The sequence below is a fragment of the Mustelus asterias genome, chromosome 18, assembly GCF_964213995.1.
Source record: "Mustelus asterias chromosome 18, sMusAst1.hap1.1, whole genome shotgun sequence".
Classification (NCBI taxonomy): domain Eukaryota; kingdom Metazoa; phylum Chordata; class Chondrichthyes; order Carcharhiniformes; family Triakidae; genus Mustelus; species Mustelus asterias.
The window spans coordinates 33,167,963-33,190,687 of record NC_135818.1 but is presented as its reverse complement, the minus strand read 5'-3'; the positions used below and the strand labels follow the sequence as shown (position 1 = coordinate 33,190,687).

At 44.0% G+C, this 22,725-nt stretch overlaps 2 protein-coding genes across 6 annotated transcripts in view; one reads left to right on the top strand and one right to left on the bottom strand.

Moving 5' to 3' along the window:
• Positions 1-20,556, bottom strand: part of ap4s1 (adaptor related protein complex 4 subunit sigma 1) — a 101,538-nt gene extending 80,982 nt beyond the window's left edge. For all 3 annotated transcript variants that reach the window (XM_078233727.1, XM_078233725.1, XM_078233726.1), the window contains exon 1: positions 20,511-20,556. The gene's annotated coding sequence lies outside the window, so the exon portion shown is untranslated. The remainder of the gene's footprint in view (positions 1-20,510) is intronic.
• Positions 19,974-22,725, top strand: part of strn3 (striatin, calmodulin binding protein 3) — a 342,931-nt gene continuing 340,179 nt past the window's right edge. For all 3 annotated transcript variants that reach the window (XM_078233702.1, XM_078233700.1, XM_078233699.1), the window contains exon 1: positions 19,974-20,353. In XM_078233702.1, the coding sequence (XP_078089828.1) occupies positions 20,114-20,353 (240 nt within the window). In that variant the 5' untranslated portion in view covers positions 19,974-20,113. The remainder of the gene's footprint in view (positions 20,354-22,725) is intronic.

The following is a 22,725-nucleotide window of genomic DNA, read 5'->3' as shown; positions in this document are numbered from 1 at the left end:
TAACACTTTGAAGAAATAAAACAAATAAAACAAATATTAAAATTACTCAAATTAAAAAATGTTTTTAATTAAAACATTTTATTTTTGAAGTAACACTTCACATTTATGAGGGAAATCAGACAGAAAGTAGCTGCTATACATTAAATAGGATGAATCCTAAAGACTGTTTACAACACAGAAGAGCTATCCTCTGACTAACTGTACATTATGTTACCCTTTCAGTTGCCAGTTTGTAAAGATACTAACCACTGCCTCATGCAGCATGAATATGGCACATGGTTACAGTGATTTTCACTCCAGTATTTCTGCAGCTAAATTCCAACAAAATTATGCATGTATCAGTTCACATGACTGGAAACTTCATTCACAATTCAAAATAAAAATCTCCATTGTTGACCAATCACTCAGAACTGATAGTAATTCAGTGTGGATTGCTACTTTGAAGCATCATACGTAGAAACAGCCAATAATGCAATCAATAAAAATAGATACAGCTGTCCACACTATGCAGGAGCAAGCAAGATCTATTCACTGGCCCACACTAAATTCAGTGATGTCAGTTAAACCAGCACAGGGATTTGTAATTGGTCTTGGAATCCACAGGTTAAGGATAACAGCCAAGATTCTATCTCTTCATCATTGTTTAAAGGAAAAGGCCCTGGAAATACTGGATGCATTGGTGGTCATGTTCCAAAATTCAACAGACTCTGGAGCAGTTCCTTCAGATTGGAGGGTGGCAAATGTAACCCCACTATTTAAATAGGGAGAGAAAAAAGGGAGAATTAAAGAACAGTTAGCTTGGCTTCAGCAGTGGAAAAGATGCTAGAGTCTATTATAAAAGATGTGATAACAGAAAATTTGTAAATAATTAAAGGGATTGGACAAAGCTTGCATGGGTTTATGAAAGACAAATCATGCTTAACAAATCTACTGGAGTTTTTTGAGGTAAAATAGGTAGGGGAGAACCAGTGGATTTGATGCAATTGGACTTTCAGAAGGCTTTGATAAGGTCACGCCCAAGAGGTTAGAGGGCACAATTAAAGCACAAGGCATGGGGGTAATATTTTGCATGGACCAAGATTTAGTTGATAGACAGGAAACAGACAGTGGGAATAAAGTGGCAGGCAGTCAGTAATGGGGTACCAGCTGTTCATATATAAATGGCCTGAATGAGGGAACCAAATGTAATATTGGTTCACTGATGACACAAAACTAGGCAGAATTGTGAGGAGGATGCAAAGAAACTTCAAGGTGATTTAGACAAGTTTAGTGTGTGGCCAAACACATGGCTAAATGTGAAGTTAAATGCTTTAGTGCGAATACAGAAAGGAAGACTATTATTTAAATGGTGATATATTGGGAAATGTGGACATACAAGGGGATCTGGGTGTCCTTGTACACCAGTCATTGCAAGAGAATTTGAGTTCAGAAGTAGAGATGTCTTACTGCAGTTATACAGGGCCTTGGTGAAACCATACCTGGAATGTTGCATACAGTGTTGGTCTCCCTACCAAAGAAAGGATATACTTGCCCTAGAGGGAGTGCAACAGGCTGATACTGGGGTTGGTGGAACTGTCCTAGAGAAAAGATTGGTTCAGCTGGGCCTGTGTTCATTAGAGATTCGAAGGGTGAGAGGCGATCTGATTGAAATGCATAAAATTCTTACAGGGCTGGACAGACTACATGCAGGAAGGATGTTTTCCCTGGTTGGGGAATCTGAACCAGGGGAGATATAGTCTCAGGATATAGGGTGGACCATTTAGCACTGAGATGAGGAAATATTTCTTCATTCAATGGTAAGTGAACCTATGGAATTCTCTACCACAGAAGGCTGTGGAGGCCAAGTCACTGAATGTATTAAAGAAAAGGATGGATATTTTAAAAAGATTTTAATGGCATCAAGGGGTATGGGGAGAAAACAGGATCAGCCAGAGGTCATATTGAATGGCGGAGCAGGCGCGAATGGCTGAATAGAAACATAGAAGATAGGAGCAGGAGGAGGCTACTTGGCCCTTCGAGTCTGCTCCGCCATTCATGGCTGATCATCCAACTCAATAGCATAATCCAGCTTTCGCCCCATAACCTTTGATCCCATTCGCCCCAAGTGCTATATCTAGCCACCTCTTGAATACATTCAATGTTTTGGCATCAACTACTTCCTGTGGTAATGAATGAATGGCCTACTCTTGCTCCTAGTTTCTATGTTCACTGACTGCTGCTGGAAAATACCCACATGGACATTGTGTCCTGAATTTTCAGCTCAAGGCAGGTAGCGAGAGTTCCAAGCTTAGCCCGCCCACCTCAAGAGAAATTGCCTGCAAAAGGCGGAAGTTTTGTGTGTGTGTGTGTTGGGGTGGGGGGGGGATAAGATGGTGGTGGTGTTGCAGGTTGCAGTGGGTCCAGCTGAACCAGGAAAATGTTTGGAGGAGCAACCACTGTGGCTACCGGATGCTGAGATGGGCTGCTTAAAAGAGCCTCAGTGCTGTAACTTTGGCCTAGTTAAAGTCAAAACAGAATGGCTTTCTAGCCCTCACCCTCCACACACTTGCCATGCCCCATCTATGCCATCTCTGCTGTCCATTTCACAATGTTGATTTACACAACATGGAGAAGTTTTAAGTGCCTGTAGTTTCAGTTATTGAAATTTTAAAGGGTCTGGATGATTTTAACTTTAATTGTCATATAGTAATTTTTTTTATGAAATGGAAAGATTCTAATAAATTACTATATTAAAAAACCTTTTTGCGCATCCTACTGTCACTTTAAAGTTAATTGTGTATAGTGGGTGAGTGGGCATGTAAGTGCCATAGCTTGGCATGGGAGGGCAGGAGGGGCCATGGGATCTGTGGATGGAAGGCATACATAGGGGTCATGAGGAGTCATAGGGGCAGCTTAAGTGCATTCCTTGGCAAGGTGTGTATAAGGGGCCATTAGAGGTGAGTGGGTGGCATGAGAAGGACCTTGGTATGGGGGGGGGGGGGGGGGGGGGCATGAGGAGGACCTTTTGAAAGGACCTCTCATGCAGACAATGGTCATGACTCCTCTGAAGTGCCATGAACCATGACTTATTGAAAAGCTGGTCTGACTCCATGAAAATTGTGGAGGATTAGAACATGCCTATCACCACAGGTACGGAATGCAGGGTTTGGGCTCGCAACCTGAGTCAGCCCACAGCTTTGAAAGGATTTATTGAAATTGGAAATGCTGAGTATGGGTCCTGGGCACCATTTTTAAAGAGCTCCTGAGTCTCTGTGGCTCAGTGAAAATCTAGGCCAATGTGAGTGCAGCAGACTGTGACTATGAAGGCCATAAAACCAAGGCATTTATTTAGCAATCCTGAATGTGTGCTAGGTGCTAAAGTATTTCACAAAAGATATATTTATTTTGAATGTGCAGTCATAGTTGGTTTGCAAGTAGATAAAGCAACTAGTGCACGGCAAGATGCCACAAACAGAAATGAGATAAATGACCAGTTAACTTGCTTTTAGTGATGTTAATTGAGGGATATACATTAGCCATAGACCCCTGCTCTTCCTCAAGTAAGTGACTTCAATCAGCAGATTATGACTCAGTTTAATATCTTGTCTAAAAGAGTTCATGTTGAACAAAGATTACCCACTCAATATTGCTTTGAAGTATGCACTTTAGGCTTGAAAGCACAACTTCCTGATTAAAATCTAAGAATGCTACCAATGGGTCAAGATAACTCTTTACGAACAGTTAGTGTTCAGGCACAAGTATAAACAGGGATCACTTGAATGAAGTGTTGAAAGATCCCTGCACCTATGTAATTCTGACCTTGCACCTGCCACTGTCTCCAGGATTTGATGAGAATAAAATATTTTTAAAAGGGCCATAGGGAATGCTTTAATCGAGAACATAAGAACATAAGAAATAGGAGCAGGAGTAGGCCATCTAGCCCCTCGAGCCTACCCCGCCATTCAATAAGATCATGGCTGATCTGAAGTGGATCAGTTCCACTTACCCGCCTGATCGCTATAACCCCTAATTCCCTTACCGATCAGGAATCCATCTATCCGTAATTTAAACATATTCAATGAGGTAGCCTCCACCAACTCAGTGGGCAGAGAATTCCAGAGATTCACCATCCCCTGAGAGAAGAAGTTCCTCCTCAACTCTGTCCTAAACTGACCCCCCTTTTTTTTGAGGCTGTGCCCTCTAGTTCTAGTTTCCTTTCTAAGTGGAAAGAATCTCTCCACCTCTACCCTATCCAGCCCCTTCATTATCTTATAGGTCTCTATAAGATCCCCCCTCAGCCTTCTAAATTCCAACGAGTACAAACCCAATCTGCTCAGTCTCTCCTCATAATCAACACCCCTCATCTCTGGTATCAACCTGGTGAACCTTCTCTGCACTCCCTCCAAGGCCGATACATTCTTCCGCAAATAAGGGGACCAATACTGCACACAGTATTCCAGCTGCGGCCTCACCAATGCCCTGTACAGATGCAGCAAGACATCTCTGCTTTTATATTCTACCCCCCTTGCGATATAGGCCAACATCCCATTTGCCTTCTTGATCACCTGTTGCACCTGCAGACTGGGTTTTTGCGTCTCATGCAGAAGGACTCCCAGGTCCCTTTGCACAGTAGAATGTTGTAATTTTTTTCCATTTAGATAATAATCCAATTTGCTATTATTTCCTCCAAAGTGAATAACCTCGCATTTGTCAACGTTATACTCCATCTGCCAGATCCTCGCCCACTCACTCAGCCTGTCCAAATCTCTCTGCAGACCTTCTACGCCCTCCACATGATTCACTTTTCCACTTATCTTAGTGTCATCTGCAAACTTTGTTACCCTACACTCAGTCCCCTCCTCCAGGTCGTCTATACAAATGGTAAATAGTTGAGGCCCCAGTACCGATCCCTGCGGCACGCCACTAGTTACCATCTGCCAACCAGAAAAGCACCCATTTATTCCGACGCTCTTCTTCCTGTCGGATAGCCAATCCTCAATCCACGCTAACACCCTACCCCCAACTCCGTGTGAACCAATCTTCTTCAGCAACCTTTTTTGAGGCACCTTATCAAACGCCTTTTGGAAATCCAAAAACACCGCATCCACCGGTTCCCCTCTGTCAACTGCACTAGTCACATCTTCATAAAAATCCAACAAGTTCGTCAAGCACGACTTTCCCCTCATGAATCCATGCTGCATCTGCTTAATCGAACCATTCTTATCCAGATGGCCTGCTATTTCTTCTTTAATGATGGATTCCAGCATTTTCCCAACTACAGACGTTAAGCTAACCGGCCTGTAGTTACCCGCCTTTTGTCTATTTCCTTTTTTAAACAGTGGCATAACATTAGCCGTTTTCCAATCCGCCAAACATGTACCAAGGCACTTGAACCAAGGCAGGATTAGATTGAGAACCCAAAAGCTTGGTCAAGGAGGTGCTCAATTAATGCTTGCAAAGATGAGGTGGTGAGGCATGGTTAGAATATGGGCAACAGCGACTGTTCCTTCACCATCGCTAGGTCAAAATCTTGGAAACCACCCCCCCACTCCCCCCAACACAACAGCACTGTGAGTATCCCCACACCACACGGATTCCAGTTGTTTAAGAAGGCAGCTTTTGACCACCTTCTTAAGGGCAATTAGGAATAAATGTGGCCTAGCTAGTGACACCCACATCCCATGAACGAATCAAATAAAAACAGGCTGAAGTTTGTGCAGCATGGACAATGGGAGGCTGATCCGAAGATCAGTGGAATAGTTAAATCTGGAGGGAACAGAAGCTTGGATCAGTGTTTTCAATTACAGATGCACTGTAATGGGGGTGAAGACAGGTAATGTTAGTCTTTGTAATGGAGATACTGGCCCAGATTTTTGCCACGATGGGGAAAGCCTCTCTGTCATGGTGAAAATAGTGGAACTGCCCAGAAATTGCAAATGCAGCCTCTAACACATAGCACTTCCCATTTTTGCGGAGTGCATTTCATGCATGTGTGTTTCACGGAGGCAGCTAGCCATTTAAATCATTAGCTGCCCCCCCTCTAGTCTGATTTTGGTAGCCTAGGAGTGCATTCTGAAGACTGCAAAGTAGACTTGGCAGCAGTTTTTGGGTATATTTCTCCGAATAGCCAAGGGAACTCTTTGAAGAGGTAGTGTACCCCTTTAGAATAGAATTTGCCATAAAACATTATTCACAGCCCCAGAAGAGGCACAAAACAAATCCCAATTGCCTTCCCTTAACCCACGAGAGGAGGATGGGGGTTCCTGGTTTCACAGCACAATTATTTTTTGCCCATCCTGACTCATGCACCCAGATGCCAGGAAGAACTTTGTGCTGAAGAAGGGTGGATAGCTCTTCATGTAAAGGGAAATAAAAGATGGGCATGGCACCCTCACGCATAGTGGTCATTAAAGCAAGTCATCAGCTGGAGCCTGAGGGAGGGCAGAAGATCAGGAGGTAGAGGCTGCTATGCAAGCACAAGGAAGGAGGAGGAGGAAAGGTAGGACAACTACTCTGTGAGAAAGAGACCTCGGACACCCAACCTCAATATGACGGAGAATCAATGTCGAAGGTGACCGAAGCTAAGCCATGAAGTGATGACACATTTATGTTGCATGGTCCAGCAGCAACCCGAGCCACAATCCATCAACTCCATGCCCTGCCTTGAAGGTAACCATTGCTCTTAACATCTGTGCCTCAGGATCTCGAGGTGGAGATGCCGGCGTTGGACTGGGGTAAACACAGTAAGAGTTGTAACAACACCAGGTTAAAGTACAACAGGTTTATTTGGTAGCAAATGCCATTAGCTTTCGGAGCGCTGCTCCTTCATCAGATGGGAGTGGATATCCCTCTGGTAGAGCCCATCCTCACTCCTGCTCTGTTCATTAATCGTGTCAGTCCGGGAGTGAGGATGGGCTCTACCAGAGGGATATCCACTCCATCTGACGAAGGAGCAGCGCTCCGAAAGCTAATGGCATTTGCTACCAAATAAACCTGTTGGACTTTAACCTCAGGATCTTTCCAGGGATCATCAGGAGATCCCAGTCAACAAGAGCACAGCTGTATTTAGGCTAATGCCCTGCTTGTCTGGGAAAATCACATTCATTTCCTGGTAGATTTGGTACATCATATGCTGAGAGTCCACGGCTTTTGCCCAAATAGCTGCCTTCTCTCAAGTACAGGGTGTTATTGATTGCACCTACGTTGTCATAAAGGCCCCAACTCAACATCTGGACAACCAGAAGTCCTTATGAACATACAAATTAAGAGGTGTAGGTCAATTGGATGCTCAAGCTTGCTCAATCGTTCAATAAAATCATGGCTAATCTAATTGTGGCCTCAGACTCTCTCGTTAGTCAAGAATCTATCTACCTCTGCCTTATAAACATTCATTGACCCTACCTCCAATGGTCTCTGGGGAACAGAGTTCTAAAGATTCATGACCCTCTTGAGAGAAAAAAATTCTTCTCATCTTTGTCTTAAATGGGAGACCCCTTTCTTTTTTAAATTATGCCCCCCATTTCTAGTCTTTCCCATAAGGGGCAACATCCATATGAACATGCAAATTATGAGCAGGAGCAGGCCACTCAGCCCCTTGAATCTGCTCTGCCATTTAATAATGTCACGGCTAATCTAATTGTGACCTCCTGTCTATCCCGATCACATTTCACCCCCATAGTTATCAAGAATCTATCTCTGCCTTAAAAATATTCAAAGATTCTGCTTTCCCTGCCTTTCAAGGAAGAAAGTTCTAAAAACTCACAATCCTCAGAGTAAAAGATTCTCCTTATCTCTATCTTAATTGGGCAACCGCTTATTTTTAAACAGTGACCCCAGTTTTAGATTCTTCCACATCCACCATGTCATGGTCTCTTGAGATCTTAAAGGGTTCAATTAAGTCACTTCTTACTCTTTAAAACTCCATTGGAAACAAGTCTAGTCTGTTCAACCTTTCCTCATAAGGCAACCTGCTCATTCCAGGTATTACGTTTAGTAAACCTTCTCTGAACTGCTTCTAACACACTTACATCATTCCTTAAAAGGAGACTTAAAAATATACAGTATTCCAAATGTTTTCTCATCAGTGTCCCGTACAACCTCTCTACTTTTATATTCAATTCCCCTCGCAATAAACTAAAACATTCTATTTGCTTTCCTAATTACTTGTTGTACTTTCCTTTTGTGATTCATGCACTAGGACACCCAGATCATTCTGAATCTCAAAGCTCTGCAATCTCTTAGATAATATGCTTTTTAAAAATTCTTCACGAAGTGAAGAGCAATTATGAGAAAAGGCTGGCAGCCAACATAAGGGGAATCCCAAAATCTTCTATAGGCATATAAATAGCAAAAAAGTGGTAAAAGGAGTAGGGCCAATTAGGAACCTAAAAGGGAATTTACACATGGAGGCTGGGGACATGGCTGAGGTATTAAATGAAGACTTTGTATCCGTCTTTACCAAGAAGGTAGATACTACCCAGGACATATTGAGCGATGAGGAGTCTCTGTCCCTAGAAGGTTTCAAAATTAATAAGAAGCAAGTGTTGAATAGACTGTTGGTAGTGGAAGTTGACAAGGCCCCAGGATCATATGAGATGCATCCGAGGATATTGAAGGCAGTGAGAGTGTAAATTGCAGGGGCACTGGCCGTAATCTTCCATCTTCTCTAAACTCAGGTGAAGTGCCAGAGGATGGGAGAATTGCAAATGTTCAAAAAAGGTTGTCAGGTTAGCCCCATCTACAACAGTCAGTTTAACATCAATGGTGGGCAAACGTTCAGAAACAATTAGTTGGGATAGAATCAGTCCTCATGTGAAAAAATGTGGTTTGGTTAGGAAAAGTCAGCATGTAATTCTAAAGAGAAATCATGTTTAGCTAACTTGCTGGACGTTTTTGAAGAGATAACAGAAAGGATTGATGAAGGTAATGCTGTTGATGTGGTGTACATGGACTTTCAAAAGGCCACACATCAGAGTAAAAAAAAGTACAGCTCATGGAATAAAAGTGACAGTAGAAGTGTGGATACAAAATTAGCTGAATAACAGGAAGTGGAGAGTAATGGTCAATGGATATTTTTTGGGCTAGAGGAAGGTTCGTAGTGGTGTTACCCAGGGTTTGGTACTGGGACCCTTCTTTTTCCTGATATATATTAATGATCTAGATCATGGTGTGCAGGGGACAATGTCAAAGTTTGTAGATGCCACAAAACTTGGAAGTATTGTAAACTGTGAAGAGGACATAGACTAGTTTGTGGAGTGGGCAGATAGGTGGCAGATGAAGTTCAATGCAGGGAAGTGTGAGGTGATGCATTTTTCTAGGAAGAACATGGAAACAATATAAAATAAAAGGTAAAATTCTTAAGAGGATGTAGGAGCAATGGGGTCTGAGTGTATATGTGCATAGAAACATAGAAAAACTACAGCACAAAACAGGCCCTTCGGCCCCACAAGTTGTGCCGAACATATCCCTACCTTTTAGGCCTACCTATAACCCTCCATCCTATTAAGTCCCATGTACTCATCCAGGAGTCTCTTAAAAGACCCTATTGAGTTTGCCTCCACCACCACTGACGGCAGCCGATTCCACTCGCCCACCACCCTCTGTGTGAAAAACTTACCCCAAACATTTCCCCTGTACCTACCCCGCAGCACCTTAAACCTGTGTCCTCTCATAGCAGACATTTCCACCCTGGGAAAAAGCCTCTGAGAGTCCACCCGATCTATGCCTCTCAACATCTTATATACCTCTATTAGGTCTCCTCTCATCCTACGTCTCTCCAAGGAGAAAAGACCGAGCTCCCTCAGCTATCCTCATAAGGCTTCCACTCAATCCAGGCAACATCCTTGTAAATCTCCTCTGCACCCTTTCAATTTTTTCCACACCCTTCCTGTAATGAGGCGACCAGAACTGAGCACAGTACTCCAAGTGGGGTCTGACCAGGGTCCTATATAGCTGCATCATTATCCCCAGACTCCTCAACTCAATCCCTTGATTGATAAAGGCCAGCACACCATACGCCTTCTTAACCACCTCCTTCACCTGCGGGGCCGATTTTAGAGTCCTATGGACCCGGACCCCAAGGTCCTTCTGATCCTCTACAGTACTAAGAGTCTTTCCCTTTATATTGTACTCCAATACAATAGATAATTGAAGGTGGCAGGACAGGTGGAGAGAGCAGAATAAAGCAGATAGTATTCTGGGCTTTACTAATGAGGCATAGATTAGAGCAAAGAGATTATGTTGAACTTATACAAGACACTAATTAGATCCCAGCTGGAATATTGTGTGCAGTTCTGGGCGCCATGCTTTAGGAAAGATGTGAACACATTGGAGAGGGTGCAGAAGAGGTTTACAGGTTCCGAGGATGAGAAACTACAATTATGATTCTTTCGATAAGGTACCACACAAAAGCTTACTTAATAAGATAAGGGCCCATTATTTTGGGGATAGTATAATAGCATGGATAGAGGGTTGGCTAACTAATAGAAGACAAGTTGGGATAAGAGGGACATTTTCAGCATGGTAATCTGCAACTGGTGAAGTGCCACAATCAGTGCTGGGCCACAATTATTTACAATATATATTAATGACTTGGACAAGGGAAGTGAATGTACTGTTACCAAGATTTCTGGATGACACAAAGTTGGGGGGGGGAAGGTAAGTGGTGAGGATGACAAAAAGAGTCTACAAAAGGAGGTTAAGTAAGTGGGCAAAAACATGGCAGATGGAATATAATGTAGGAAATTGTGAAGTTATGCACTTTGGTCAGAAGAATAAAGGAGCTGAATACTATTTAAATGGAGAAAGACAGTAGGAAGCTGCAGCTCAGAGGGATGTAGCCTTGTGCAGAAATCACAAACAGCAAGCATTCAAGTTCAGCAGGTAATAGGGAAGGTAATGGAATGTTGGCCTTCATTTCAAAGGTATGCAGTCTAAAAATAGGGAAGTCTTGCTAAAACTATACAAGACACTGATTAGACCACACTCAAAATACTGTGAACAGTTTTGATCCCTTTTTGCAAGGCAAGATACACTGGCATTGGAGATAGTCCAGAGAAGGTTCACTAGGTTGACCCTGGGAATGGAGGGATTTTGTTATGAGGAGAGGTTGAGTAAGTAGGTTGGACCTGTACTCACTGGAATTTAGAAGAATGAGATGCAAACTTATTCTGACGTATAAACTTCTCAGGGGGCTTGACAAGGTAGATGCTGAGAGGTTATTTCCCCTTGTGGGAGAGTCTAGGACCAGAGGATCTCAGAGTAAGGGGCCATCCATTTAAGGCTGAGATGAGGAGTAGTAAATCTGTGAAATTCTTTACCGCAGAGGCTGTGGAGGCTGGATCATTATGTCTGTTCAAGGCTGTCAAGGATAATGGGGATGAGGCAGGAAAGTTGAGTTGAGGATTATCATTTCAGATCAGACATGGTTGGGGTGGCACAGTGGCACAGTTGAGGCAGTACAATGGCACAGTTGGGGCAGTACGGTGGCACAGTGGGTTGTACTGTTGCCTCACAGTGCCAGGGACTCGGGTTCGATTCCAGGCTTGGGTCACTATCTGTGCGGAGTCTGCATGTTCTCCCTGTGTCAGTGTGGGTTTCCTCCTGGTGTTCTGGTTTCCTCCCACAGTCCATAGATGTGCAGGCTAGGTGGATTGGTGATGCTAAATTGCCCCTTAGTGTCAGGGGGCTAGCTAGGGTAAATACATGGGGTTATGGGGATTGGGCCTGGGTGGGATTGTGGTCGGTGCAGACTTGATGAGCCAAATGGCCTCCTTCTGCATTGTATGATTGTATGATTTAATCAAATGGCAGAGCAGATTCAATGGGCCAAATGGTCTACATCTGCTCCTACGTCTTATGGACTGTTCTCTTTGGAGAGAAGAAGGCTAAGAGGAGATTTAATAAAGATGTTTAAAATTAAGAGGGGGCTGGACAGAGGAGATTGGGACAAATTGTTCCTGGTCATAAAAGGATCAAGAACGGCAGGCTACAGATAAAGTGATTTGCAAAAAACGCAAATGTGATGGGAGAGAAAACATCTCACACGAGTGGTTTGGTCTAGATGAACTGCCTGAATGTGTTGTGGGGGCAGGGTCAATCAAGGCATTCAAGAGGGCATTAATTGAATACTAGAATAGAAACAATGGGCAGGGGTATGAGGAAAAGGCAAGGGAATGGCACTAAGTTATAAGAAAATAAGAAATAGGAGCAGGAGTAGGCCATCTAGCCCCTCGAGCCTGCCCCGCCATTCAATAAGATCATGGCTGATCTGAAGTGGATCAGTTCCACTTACCCGCCTGATCCCTATAACCCCTAATTCCCTTACTGATCAGGAATCCACCTATCCGTGATTTAAACATATTCAACGAGGTAGCCTCCACCACTTCAGTGGGCAGAGAATTCCAGAGATTCACCACCCTCTGAGAGAAGAAGTTCCTCCTCAACTCTGTCCTAAACTGACCCCCCTTTTTTTTGAGGCTGTGCCCTCTAGTTCTAGTTTCCTTTCTAAGTGGAAAGAATCTCTCCACCTCTCCCCTATCCAGCTCCTTCATTATCTTATAGGTCTCTATAAGATCCCCCCTCAGCCTTCTAAATTCCAACGAGTACAAACCCAATCTGCTCAGTCTCTCCTCATAATCAACACCCCTCATCTCTGGTATCAACCTGGTGAACCTTCTCTGCACTCCCTCCAAGGCCAATACATCCTTCCGCAAATAAGGGGACCAATACTGCACACAGTATTCCAGCTGCGGCCTCACCAATGCCTTGTACAGATGCAGCAAGACATCTCTGCTTTTATATTCTATCCCCCTTGCGATATAGGCCAACATCCCATTTGCCTTCTTGATCACCTGTTGCACCTGCAGACTGGGTTTTTGCGTCTCATGCACAAGGACCCCCAGGTCCCTCTGCACAGCAGCATGTTGTAATTTCTTTCCATTTAGATAATAATCCAATTTGCTATTATTTCTTCCAAAGTGAATAACCTCGCATTTGTTAACGTTATACTCCATCTGCCAGATCCTCACCCACTCACTCAGCCTGTCCAAATCTCTCTGCAGACCTTCTACGCCCTCCACACGATTCACTTTTCCACTTATCTTAGTGTCGTCTGCAAACTTTGTTACCCTACACTCAGTCCCCTCCTCCAGATCGTCTATATAAATGGTAAATAGTTGAGGCCCCAGTACCGATCCCTGCGGCATGCCACTAGTTACCATCTGCCAACCAGAAAAGCACCCATTTATCCCGACTCTCTGCTTCCTGTCGGATAGTCAATGATGCTCATTTGGAGAGCCAGCACGGACACAATGGGCCAAATGGCCTCCTTCTGCACTGTACCAATTCTGTGATACCCCCTATTCTACCATTACCATCAAGCCAGGAAATCACACTTGGTTCAATGAAGTATGCAGGACATGCGAGGAGCAGCAGCGACAGGCATATCAAAATATGAGATGCCAACCTGATGAAATTGCAACACAGGGCTACTTGTGTGCCAAACAGCACAGCAGCAAGTGATAGAACTGAATGATTCTACATACCAACAGATCAGATCTAAGCTCTGCAATCCTGCCACATCCAGTCAGGAATGGTAGTGGACAATTAAACAACGGACAGGAGAGGAAGGCTGCACAAATATCCCATCCTCAATGACTTGGAAGCCAAGTACATCAGTCCAAAGAAAAGGCATTTGCGATAATTTTTAGGCAGAAGTGCCAGGTGGATGATCCATCTTGGCCTCCTCGAGGTCCCAAGCATCACAGATGCCAGCCTTCAATTTGAATCACTCCACGTGATATTAAGAAATGGCTGAAGGCACTAGATAATGCAAAGTCTAGGGGCCCTGACAAGGTCCCGCATGGGTAAATGATCGAGAAAGTAAAAGCGCATGGGATCCAGGGAAAACTGGATCCAAAATTGGCTTAGCAGTAGGAGGCAGAGGGTGATTATCAAAGGTTCTTTTTATGACTGGAAGCCTGTGTCCAGTGGTGTACCGCAGGGATCAGTGCTTGGTCTGTTGCTTATTGTAGTATACATTGGAAATTTAGATGTGAATGTGGGGGGGTCTGATCAGCAATTTTACAGATGACACAAAAATTGGTGGAGTGGTGAATAACGAGGAGGAAAGCTTTAGATTACAGGATCCCACTGTGGTTAGCACTGCTGCCTCACAGTGCCAGGGGCCTGGGTTCAATTCCCGGCTTGGGTCACTGTCTGTGCGGAGTCTGCACATTCTCCCGTGTCTGCGTGGGTTTCCTCCGGGTGCTCCGGTTTCCTCCCACAGCCCGAAAGACGTGTGGGTTAGGTGCACTGGCCATGCTAAATTCTCCCTCAGTGAACCCAACAGGCCCCGGAATGTGGCGACTAGGGGATTTTCACAGTAACTTCATTGCAGTGTTAAGCCTACTTGTGACACTAACAAATAAATAAACGATATAGATAGATGGGCTGGTCAGATGGGCAGAACGACGGCAAATGCAATTTAATCCTAAAACGTGTGAGGTGATGCATTTTTGGAGGACTAACAAGGCAAGGGAATACACAATGAATGGTAGTATACTAAAAAGTACAATGGACCAGAGGAACCTTGGGGTGCATGTCCACATATCCCTGAATTCAGCTGTACAGGTACATACAGTGGTTAAGATGGCATATGGGATAATTGCCTTTATTAGCCGAGACATAAAACAGAGGTTCTGATGGAACTGCATAAAACGATCATTAGGCACAGCAAGAGCACTGTGTGCAATTCTGATCACCACACAATAGGGAGGATTGCCCTGGAAAGGGTGCAGAGGAGATTCAACAGGATATTGCCTGGGCTGGAGTGCTTCATAGAATCATAGAAACCCTACAGTGCAGAAGGAGGCCATTCGGCCCATCGAGTCTGCACCGACCACAATCCCACCCAGGCCCTACCCCCACATATTTACCCGCTAATCCCTCTAACCTACGCATCTCAGGGGCAATTTTAACCTGGCCAATCAACCTAACCCGCACATCTTTGGACTGTGGGAGGAAACCGGAGCACCCGGAGGAAACCCACGCAAACACGAGGAGAATGTGCAAACTCCACACAGACAGTGACCCGAGCCGGGAATCGAACCCGGGACCCTGGAGCTGTGAAGCAGCAGTGCTAACCACTGTGCTACCGTGCTACCCAGCTATGAAGAGGGGCTGGTTAAGCTGGAGTTGTTTTCCTCAAGAGCAGAGAAGGCTGAGGGGGGAACTTGATTGAGCTGTACAAAATTGTGAGGGATATAGATAGGGTAGATAGGAAGAAACGTTTCACCTTCTTGAGGGGCCAATAACTAGGGGGCACAGCTTTAAGGTAAAGGGCAGGAGAATTAGAGGGGATTTGAGGGAAAGATTTTTCACCCTCATAACATTTAAGAAGCATTTAGCTGAGCACTTGAAATACCAAAGCATACAAGGCTATGGACCAAGTGCAAGAAAATGGGATTAGAATAGAGAGGTGCTTGATGACCGGCGTTGACAGGATGGGCCGAAGGGCCTCTTGCTGTGCTGTAAAACTCTTATGATTCTATGACCACATTTTGGCAGAAGTAGACTTATGTTCCAGAACTATCCAAGCCCCTACTCAAACTGTTCCAGTACGGCCACAACACAGGCATCTACCCAGCAATGTGGAGAATTAATCAGGTATGCCCTGTCCACAAAAAGCAATACATATTAAATGCAGCCAATTACCGCCCCATCAGTCTAATATTGACCATCAGCAAAGTCATTGACAATGTTATCAAGAAGCATTTACACAGCAATAACCTGCTCACACGATCAGTTTGGGTTCAGTCAGGGCCTTTCAACTCTTGACCTCATTACAGTTTTGGTCCAAGCATGGACGAAAGAGGCTGAACTCAAAAACTGAGGTGAGCATGAAAGTCAATGGAAATCTGGGAAAAACTCTACACTAGTTAGAGTCATACCTAGCACAAAGGAAGATGACTGTGGTAGTCGGAGGTTAATCATCTCAGCCCCAGGACATTGTTGCAGTGGTTCATCAGGGCTTAGGCCCAATCATCTTCAGCTGTTTCATCATGACCTCTCCTGGATCATAAAGTCAGAAATGGGGATATTCGCTGATGATTTCACTTTGTTCAGCCCCATTCACAGCTTGACAGACATTGAAGCAGTCAGTGTCCAAATGCAAGAGAGCTGGACGTTATTCAGGTCTGTCTTATAAATTACAAATAACATTCACGCCATACAAATGCCAGACAAAAACTATCTCCAACAAGAGAGAACCTGACCATCTCCCCTTGGCATTCAACAGTATTACCATTGTTTAATTCTCCGCAATCAACATTGTGGGGGCAACCAATGACCAGAAACTGAATTGGACCAATCATATAAGTACTGTGGCTACCTTGTGACTGAGGTGGCTCCCTAAATCCCGACCATCATCTACAAGGCACAAGTCAGGACTGTGATGGAATTCTCTTCACATGCCAGGATGAGTGCAGCTCAACTACATTCAAGAATTTGTTCACCATCCAGGACAAAGCAGCTTCCTTTATTGACAACATTCACTCTTTCTACCACTGATGCACAGTGACAGCAATGTGTACCATCTGCAAAATACACCGTAGCAGCTCACCAAGGCTCCTCTAACAGCACCTTCCAAACCTGTAACCTCTACCACCTAAAAGGACAAGAACAGCAAATGCATGGGAACACCACCACGTGCAAGTTCCCCATCAAGACACACACCATCCTGACTTGGAACTATATTGCTGTTTCTTCACTGTTGCTGTGTCAAGAACCTGGTATTTCCTCCCTAACAGCAATGAGTGATCCTAGAACACATAAAGTGCATCAGTTCGAGAAGGCAGCTCACCATCACCTTCTCAAGGGCAATGGAGATGAGCAATAAATGCAGAGAGTTGGTGCAGACTTGATGGGCCAAATGGCCTCTTCTGCTCTGTAGTACAGGAATATATAGAAACCCTGTTCTATAGAAGGAGGCCATTCAGCCCATCGAGTCTGCCTGACAACAAACCCACCTAGGCCTTATCCCTGTAACCCCACATATTTACCCCACTAATCCCTCTAACCTACGCATCCCGGGACACTAAGGGGCAATTTAGCATGGCCAATGCACTTAACCCACACATCTTAGTGATTCTATGATACCATGAAGTCTCATGAATTTGCGAAACACAATTTTCCAGAGAGGGTCAGCAAAGAGGTGGTGAGAACAGAATAAAGGTTAAGGATATATTTAGCCTCCAGGATGATCCTAGAGTAGCAGGTGACTTTGACAGCAGAAAGCAAGGCCTGGTGCAGCTTAATGTGCTTGAGCCAAATCCACTGATGGATGGCTCGGTTACATCCCATTCTCCTAATTGAGTCAGGATTCCACTCTCTCATTTTCTCTTACTAACTGGTATTCCATACAATCAAATTCAAACTGTTGTACACTATTACTTTTATAAAGCAGTTCAACGGAATAAAAATAATTAATCCATTAGCATAAATACATTATTGATCAAACTAATGTTTTGCAGAAGAAATTAGTCTTAACCCATGAAACAAACATGCTCCCACATCATAAGCCTTAGAATGCAAATTCAATCACAGTACGTAATTAGCAACACCTGATTATTTTTAACATTATTATAGATCCTAAGCAAAATGTTAATAATTGCCCAACATTATCTGTAAATACTTACAGATAATTACAAACAATTTTTATCCATCTAGTTTTCTTCCCATTCCATTCATCCGGAGTAATTTGAGTCTATGTTCTTTAGAGTTTAAAAGAATGAGAGGTAATCTTGTTGAAACATACAAGATTCTGAAGTGGTTTGATAGAGTAGACACTGAGAGGTTGTTTTCCAAGCTTTGGGACTCTCAGAAACAAGAGCAGTCTCAGGATAAGGATAATTTGGCCAAGATCAGGTGTAATGCCTGTTCTCGTCAGCTTTGATCTAGTATGCCTCCTTTGTGGGGACCATGAATTGGATTTAAGTTGAATTTCTTTTAGAGCAAACAAGGAAATTGATTAAAAGCTTGCCCTGACCACTCTGCGCATGGAATAAAATAAACATGGCAATGATGAGAAATTGCTTCACTCTTTGGAATTCCCTACACTTAGGAATTTGGATTCTCCATCACTGAATATATTCAAGGCCAGGGTTGATAGATTTTTGATCTCTCAGGGAATCAAGGGATATATGAGGAGAAGGCAGAAGATCAATCGTGATCATAAAGTGGAAGAGCAGGTTCAAGGGGCCAGTTTTGTCTTGATCACAGAAGACAGAGGGTGGTAGTGGAAGGGTCTTTTTCCGGCTGGAGGCCTGTGACTAGTGGTGTTCCGCAGGGCTCTGTATTGGGACCTCTGCTGTTTGTGATTTATATAAACGATCTGGAAGAAGGTGTAACTGGGGTGATCAGTAAGTTTGCGGACGACACAAAATTGGCAGGACTTGCAGATAGTGAGGAGCATTGTCAGAAGCTACAGAAGGATATAGGTAGGCTGGAAATTTGGGCAAAGAAATGGCAGATGGAGTTCAATCCTGATAAATGCGAAGTGATGCATTTTGGTAGAAATAATGTAGGGAGGAGCTATACGATAAATGGCAGAACCATAAAGGGTGTAGATACGCAGAGGGACCTGGGTGTGCAAGTCCACAGATCCTTGAAGGTGATGTCACAGGTGGAGAAGGTGGTGAAGAAGGCATATGGCATGCTTGCCTTTATAGGACGGGGCATAGAGTATAAAAGTTGGGGTCTGATGTTGCAGATGTATAGAACGTTGGTTCGGCCGCATTTGGAATACTGCGTCCAGTTCTGGTCGCCACACTACCAGAAGGACGTGGAGGCTTTGGAGAGAGTACAGAGGAGGTTTACCAGGATGCTGCCTGGTATGGAGGGGCTTAGTTATGAGGAGAGATTGGGTAAACTGGGGTTGTTCTCCCTGGAAAGACGGAGGATGAGGGGAGACTTAATAGAAGTGTATAAAATTATGAAAGGCATAGATAGGGTGAACGGTGGGCAGCTTTTCCCCAGGTCGGTGGTGACGTTCACGAGGGGTCATAGGTTCAAGGTGAAGGGGGGGAGGTTTAACACAGATATCAGAAGGACATATTTTACACAGAGGGTGGTGGGGGCCTGGAATGCGCTGCCAGGCAAGGTGGTGGAGGCGGACACACTGGGAACGTTTAAGACTTATCTAGACAGCCATATGAATGGAGTGGGAATGGAGGGATACAAAAGAATGGTCTAGTTTGGACCAGGCAGCGGCACAGGCTTGGAGGGCCGAAGGGCCTGTTCCTGTGCTGTACTGTTCTTTGTTCTACTCCTGCTCCCATGGTCTGTGGACATAGCCACCCCTCTGCTATCGCACACAAGTGTTGTTCTGTATGAGCTGTTGCAATTGGAGGGATAGATAATTTACACTATAGGCCTTCACAGTGAAGCTAGCTGGACAGCAATCAAGAGTAAGACCATAGCTGCTATTTCCTCTTCAGCAAAGGAACTCACGTAGTCTAACCACTGGCCTATTAAAGCCAAGAAAGATCAGAATCAAACATGATTCCTGTTGGCTCAATGTTACACTAGCTGGTACTCAGCTTCACGTTTTGAAAACTATCGATTATTACAGAAAGTTACTTCAAACTTTTTCCTGTTTTGTTAGCAGGCCCTATTAAATGAAACACCTCAAATATCTAAATAAACAGGCTCCTAAAATTGTATCTGCAAAACTGAAACACAATCACTGATTTAATTTTTTAAGAGTAAATATTTGACATCAAATGATGTCCGAGTCCATTTCTAACGAATACTGATGGGTTTTTGATCTAGTGGGTGTTGCATTCTTTTGTTTCGGGAGTTGGTAACACGGTTGGCGCTTTCCCTGTGTTCCCAGCAAGTGGCCGGTACACACGGGCAGGTGTGCAAGACGCGCCTGCGTACTGGCGCTGCCGCTGCATTTGGCCAAAGGGCCGCGGCCGCCCCTCCCCCACCGCAGCGCCGCCGCCATATTCTGCAGACAGAAGGGCAATGGCGGCTCGTTTGTGTCGCTAAGACTTATCCGGCTCCTCTCCTTGTGAACTCTTCCTTCTAATATATCCAAAATAACAATACTACTCTGGTAATAATAATAAACATGGACGAACATCCTATAGGGATGTCCTCGCACAACAATTCCGGAGGCCCTTTGCTGGGCCCGGGAAGCAACGGCAGCAATAGCAGCAACAACAACGGCGTCCGCCAGCAGCAGGGTCAGCCAGAGGAACTGCAGCGGCCTCAGTACACTATTCCCGGCATTTTACACTATATCCAGCACGAGTGGGCCCGCTTTGAGATGGAGCGAGCACATTGGGAGGTGGAGAGGGCCGAGCTACAGGTAGAGTGACAGACGACGATGACACACCGGGGCTGGGAACCGGGGAAAGGGCGGAAAAACGGCTGGGGACGTCGGGCTTGGAGTGAGCAATACGGTTCTGCGCCCAGTGGTCACTCGTGGCTCTGGGAAAAGGATTGAAACAGCGGCCGGTATTTACCCAAATGTGGGACCATCCTCGCCGCCGCCATATTTGTTTCCAATATGGCGTCGAGCAGCTGGGTGTAAATAACTGGGAATATTTTGTGTGTGGATGCCCGAGCACCTTCGGTTCATCTGATGACCCTGATCTATCAACTTAATGTGCTTCTAATTCGTTTCCGTTTGGTGCTACTGTCAGACATTGTGCTGTTCTTGCATGTGGAATCAACGAAATTGTTCTGAAAACTAGGATATGGTCTTGTAGAATGGATTGTTTGAGCGTTGCTTGGAGAGCATTTCATGAGTACTTGATGCAGGAGATGACTCAGTTTCGTAATCTTTCCGAAATCCAATCTAGACAAATACATTTTTGAAGCGATTCATTTGTGATCGACAAGTTGGGACTGACCACATCATTTGGCATGTTGTAACATAGTTGAATGAGGCGATATGATTTCAATAGCTTATTTTGGTATGTTAACTTCAAAATGAAATTGCAAACTATCATCTTAAAAATGTGTATATTCTCGCATTAGTGACTTACAGTAACAACGGAAAGCATGAGATAAAATGCAGAGTCTCAGTTCATCGTTCAACAAATTATTGACGCTTGATATCCACTTCTGGAGTTAATTTCAACAGTTATTTCATAGAATCAGTGCAGAAGGAGGCTATTTGGCCTATCGAGTCTGCCCTGACTCTCTGACAGAGAACCGTTTCCCCACTTCATCCCTGCAATCCCAAAACATTTTCCATGGCTAATCCATCTAACCTACACATCTTGGGACATTCGGAGGCAATTTAGCATAGCCAATCCACCTTACCTGCAAGTCTTTGGACTGTGGGAGGAAACAGGAGCACCTGAAGGAAACCCACACAGACACTGAGAAAACATGCAAACCCCACACAATCACCTGAGTTCGGAATTGAACCTGGGTCCTTGGTGCTGTGAGGCAGCAATGCTAGCCACGGTGCATTATTTTTTAATGCATGACTTATACAAAAGATTGCCTGCAATAAAGTAATCTTTTATGGCTTCAAAGGAGAGATATTGTGTCATGTGTGGAAGGAAGAGTGCCGACATTGTAGTCATGGGGAGGCGTGCACTTTAAATTTTAATCATGGGTTGATGGGTTTGTAACTTATTTTTTGGCAGTTGTGTTTTAATTCTATATCTTACATGTGACTTCCCGTAATCAAAAATCTGTTGTATCTATAACGTCTCATCTTGCGACGACTTGTATTATATTCATCTGGCTAAACTCTGGTTAAGCCCCAGCTAAAGTATTGTGTCCAGTTCTGGTTACTGCACTTTAGGAAGGATGAGAGGGTGCAGAAGATATTTACCAGAATAGCTCCAGGGAAAAGAGATTTTACTTAAAATGTTCGGTTGGAAAAGCTCATTATAAGAGGTTTGGATGAGGTAGACAAGGAACAACCCTTCCCATTAGCTGATATTACAAGGAATAGGGGGCACATATTTAAGGCTTTGAGCAAGAGTTGCAAGGGCAGTGTGAGGAAGAATATTTTTTTAACACAATGAGCAATAATGACCTGGAATTCTCTGCTCACGAGGCTGGTGGAAGTGGAAACAATCAATGATTTCAAATGGAAATTGGAAGAACGTTGGAGGAAATAAACCTGTAGGGCTATGGGATCACAAGGGGGAGTGGGGACTGATTTGATTGCTCCATAGAGAACTGGTGTGGATTCGATGAACTCCTCTGCTCCTGAAATGACTCGAGAATGATGGAGAAAATCTGTGAAAAGAAATTTGATGAAAGCTGTGGATTATTTTCATTGTTAAAATATATCCAGTAATTACTATTAACATTTACTTGGATGTGGTTCCATCCACTTGTCATTTAGTACGTGATTCACATTTAAGAATGTTATCCCTGTCCCATTGATTTTGCTATTAATACTGTTAAAATACATTTCCAATCTGTCTATGTATTCCATGCATTTCATATTGCCATATTGCACTGTACTTGTACTTTGTAGAAATGCAAATGAGATCGTGGGATAATTGCAGCACACTGAGCTTGTGTCAACTTTCTGCAAGAGCAATTTTACTAGTCCCACTCTACTGTCCCTTTACCTGTAGCCCTGCAAACCTTCCTCTGCACCCTTAAGGTGTTTATCCAATTTCTTTTTGAATGCCATAAATAAATTTTGCCTTCACCACTCGCTCAGACAGTGTGTTCCAAATTCTAACCTATTACTGCATAAAA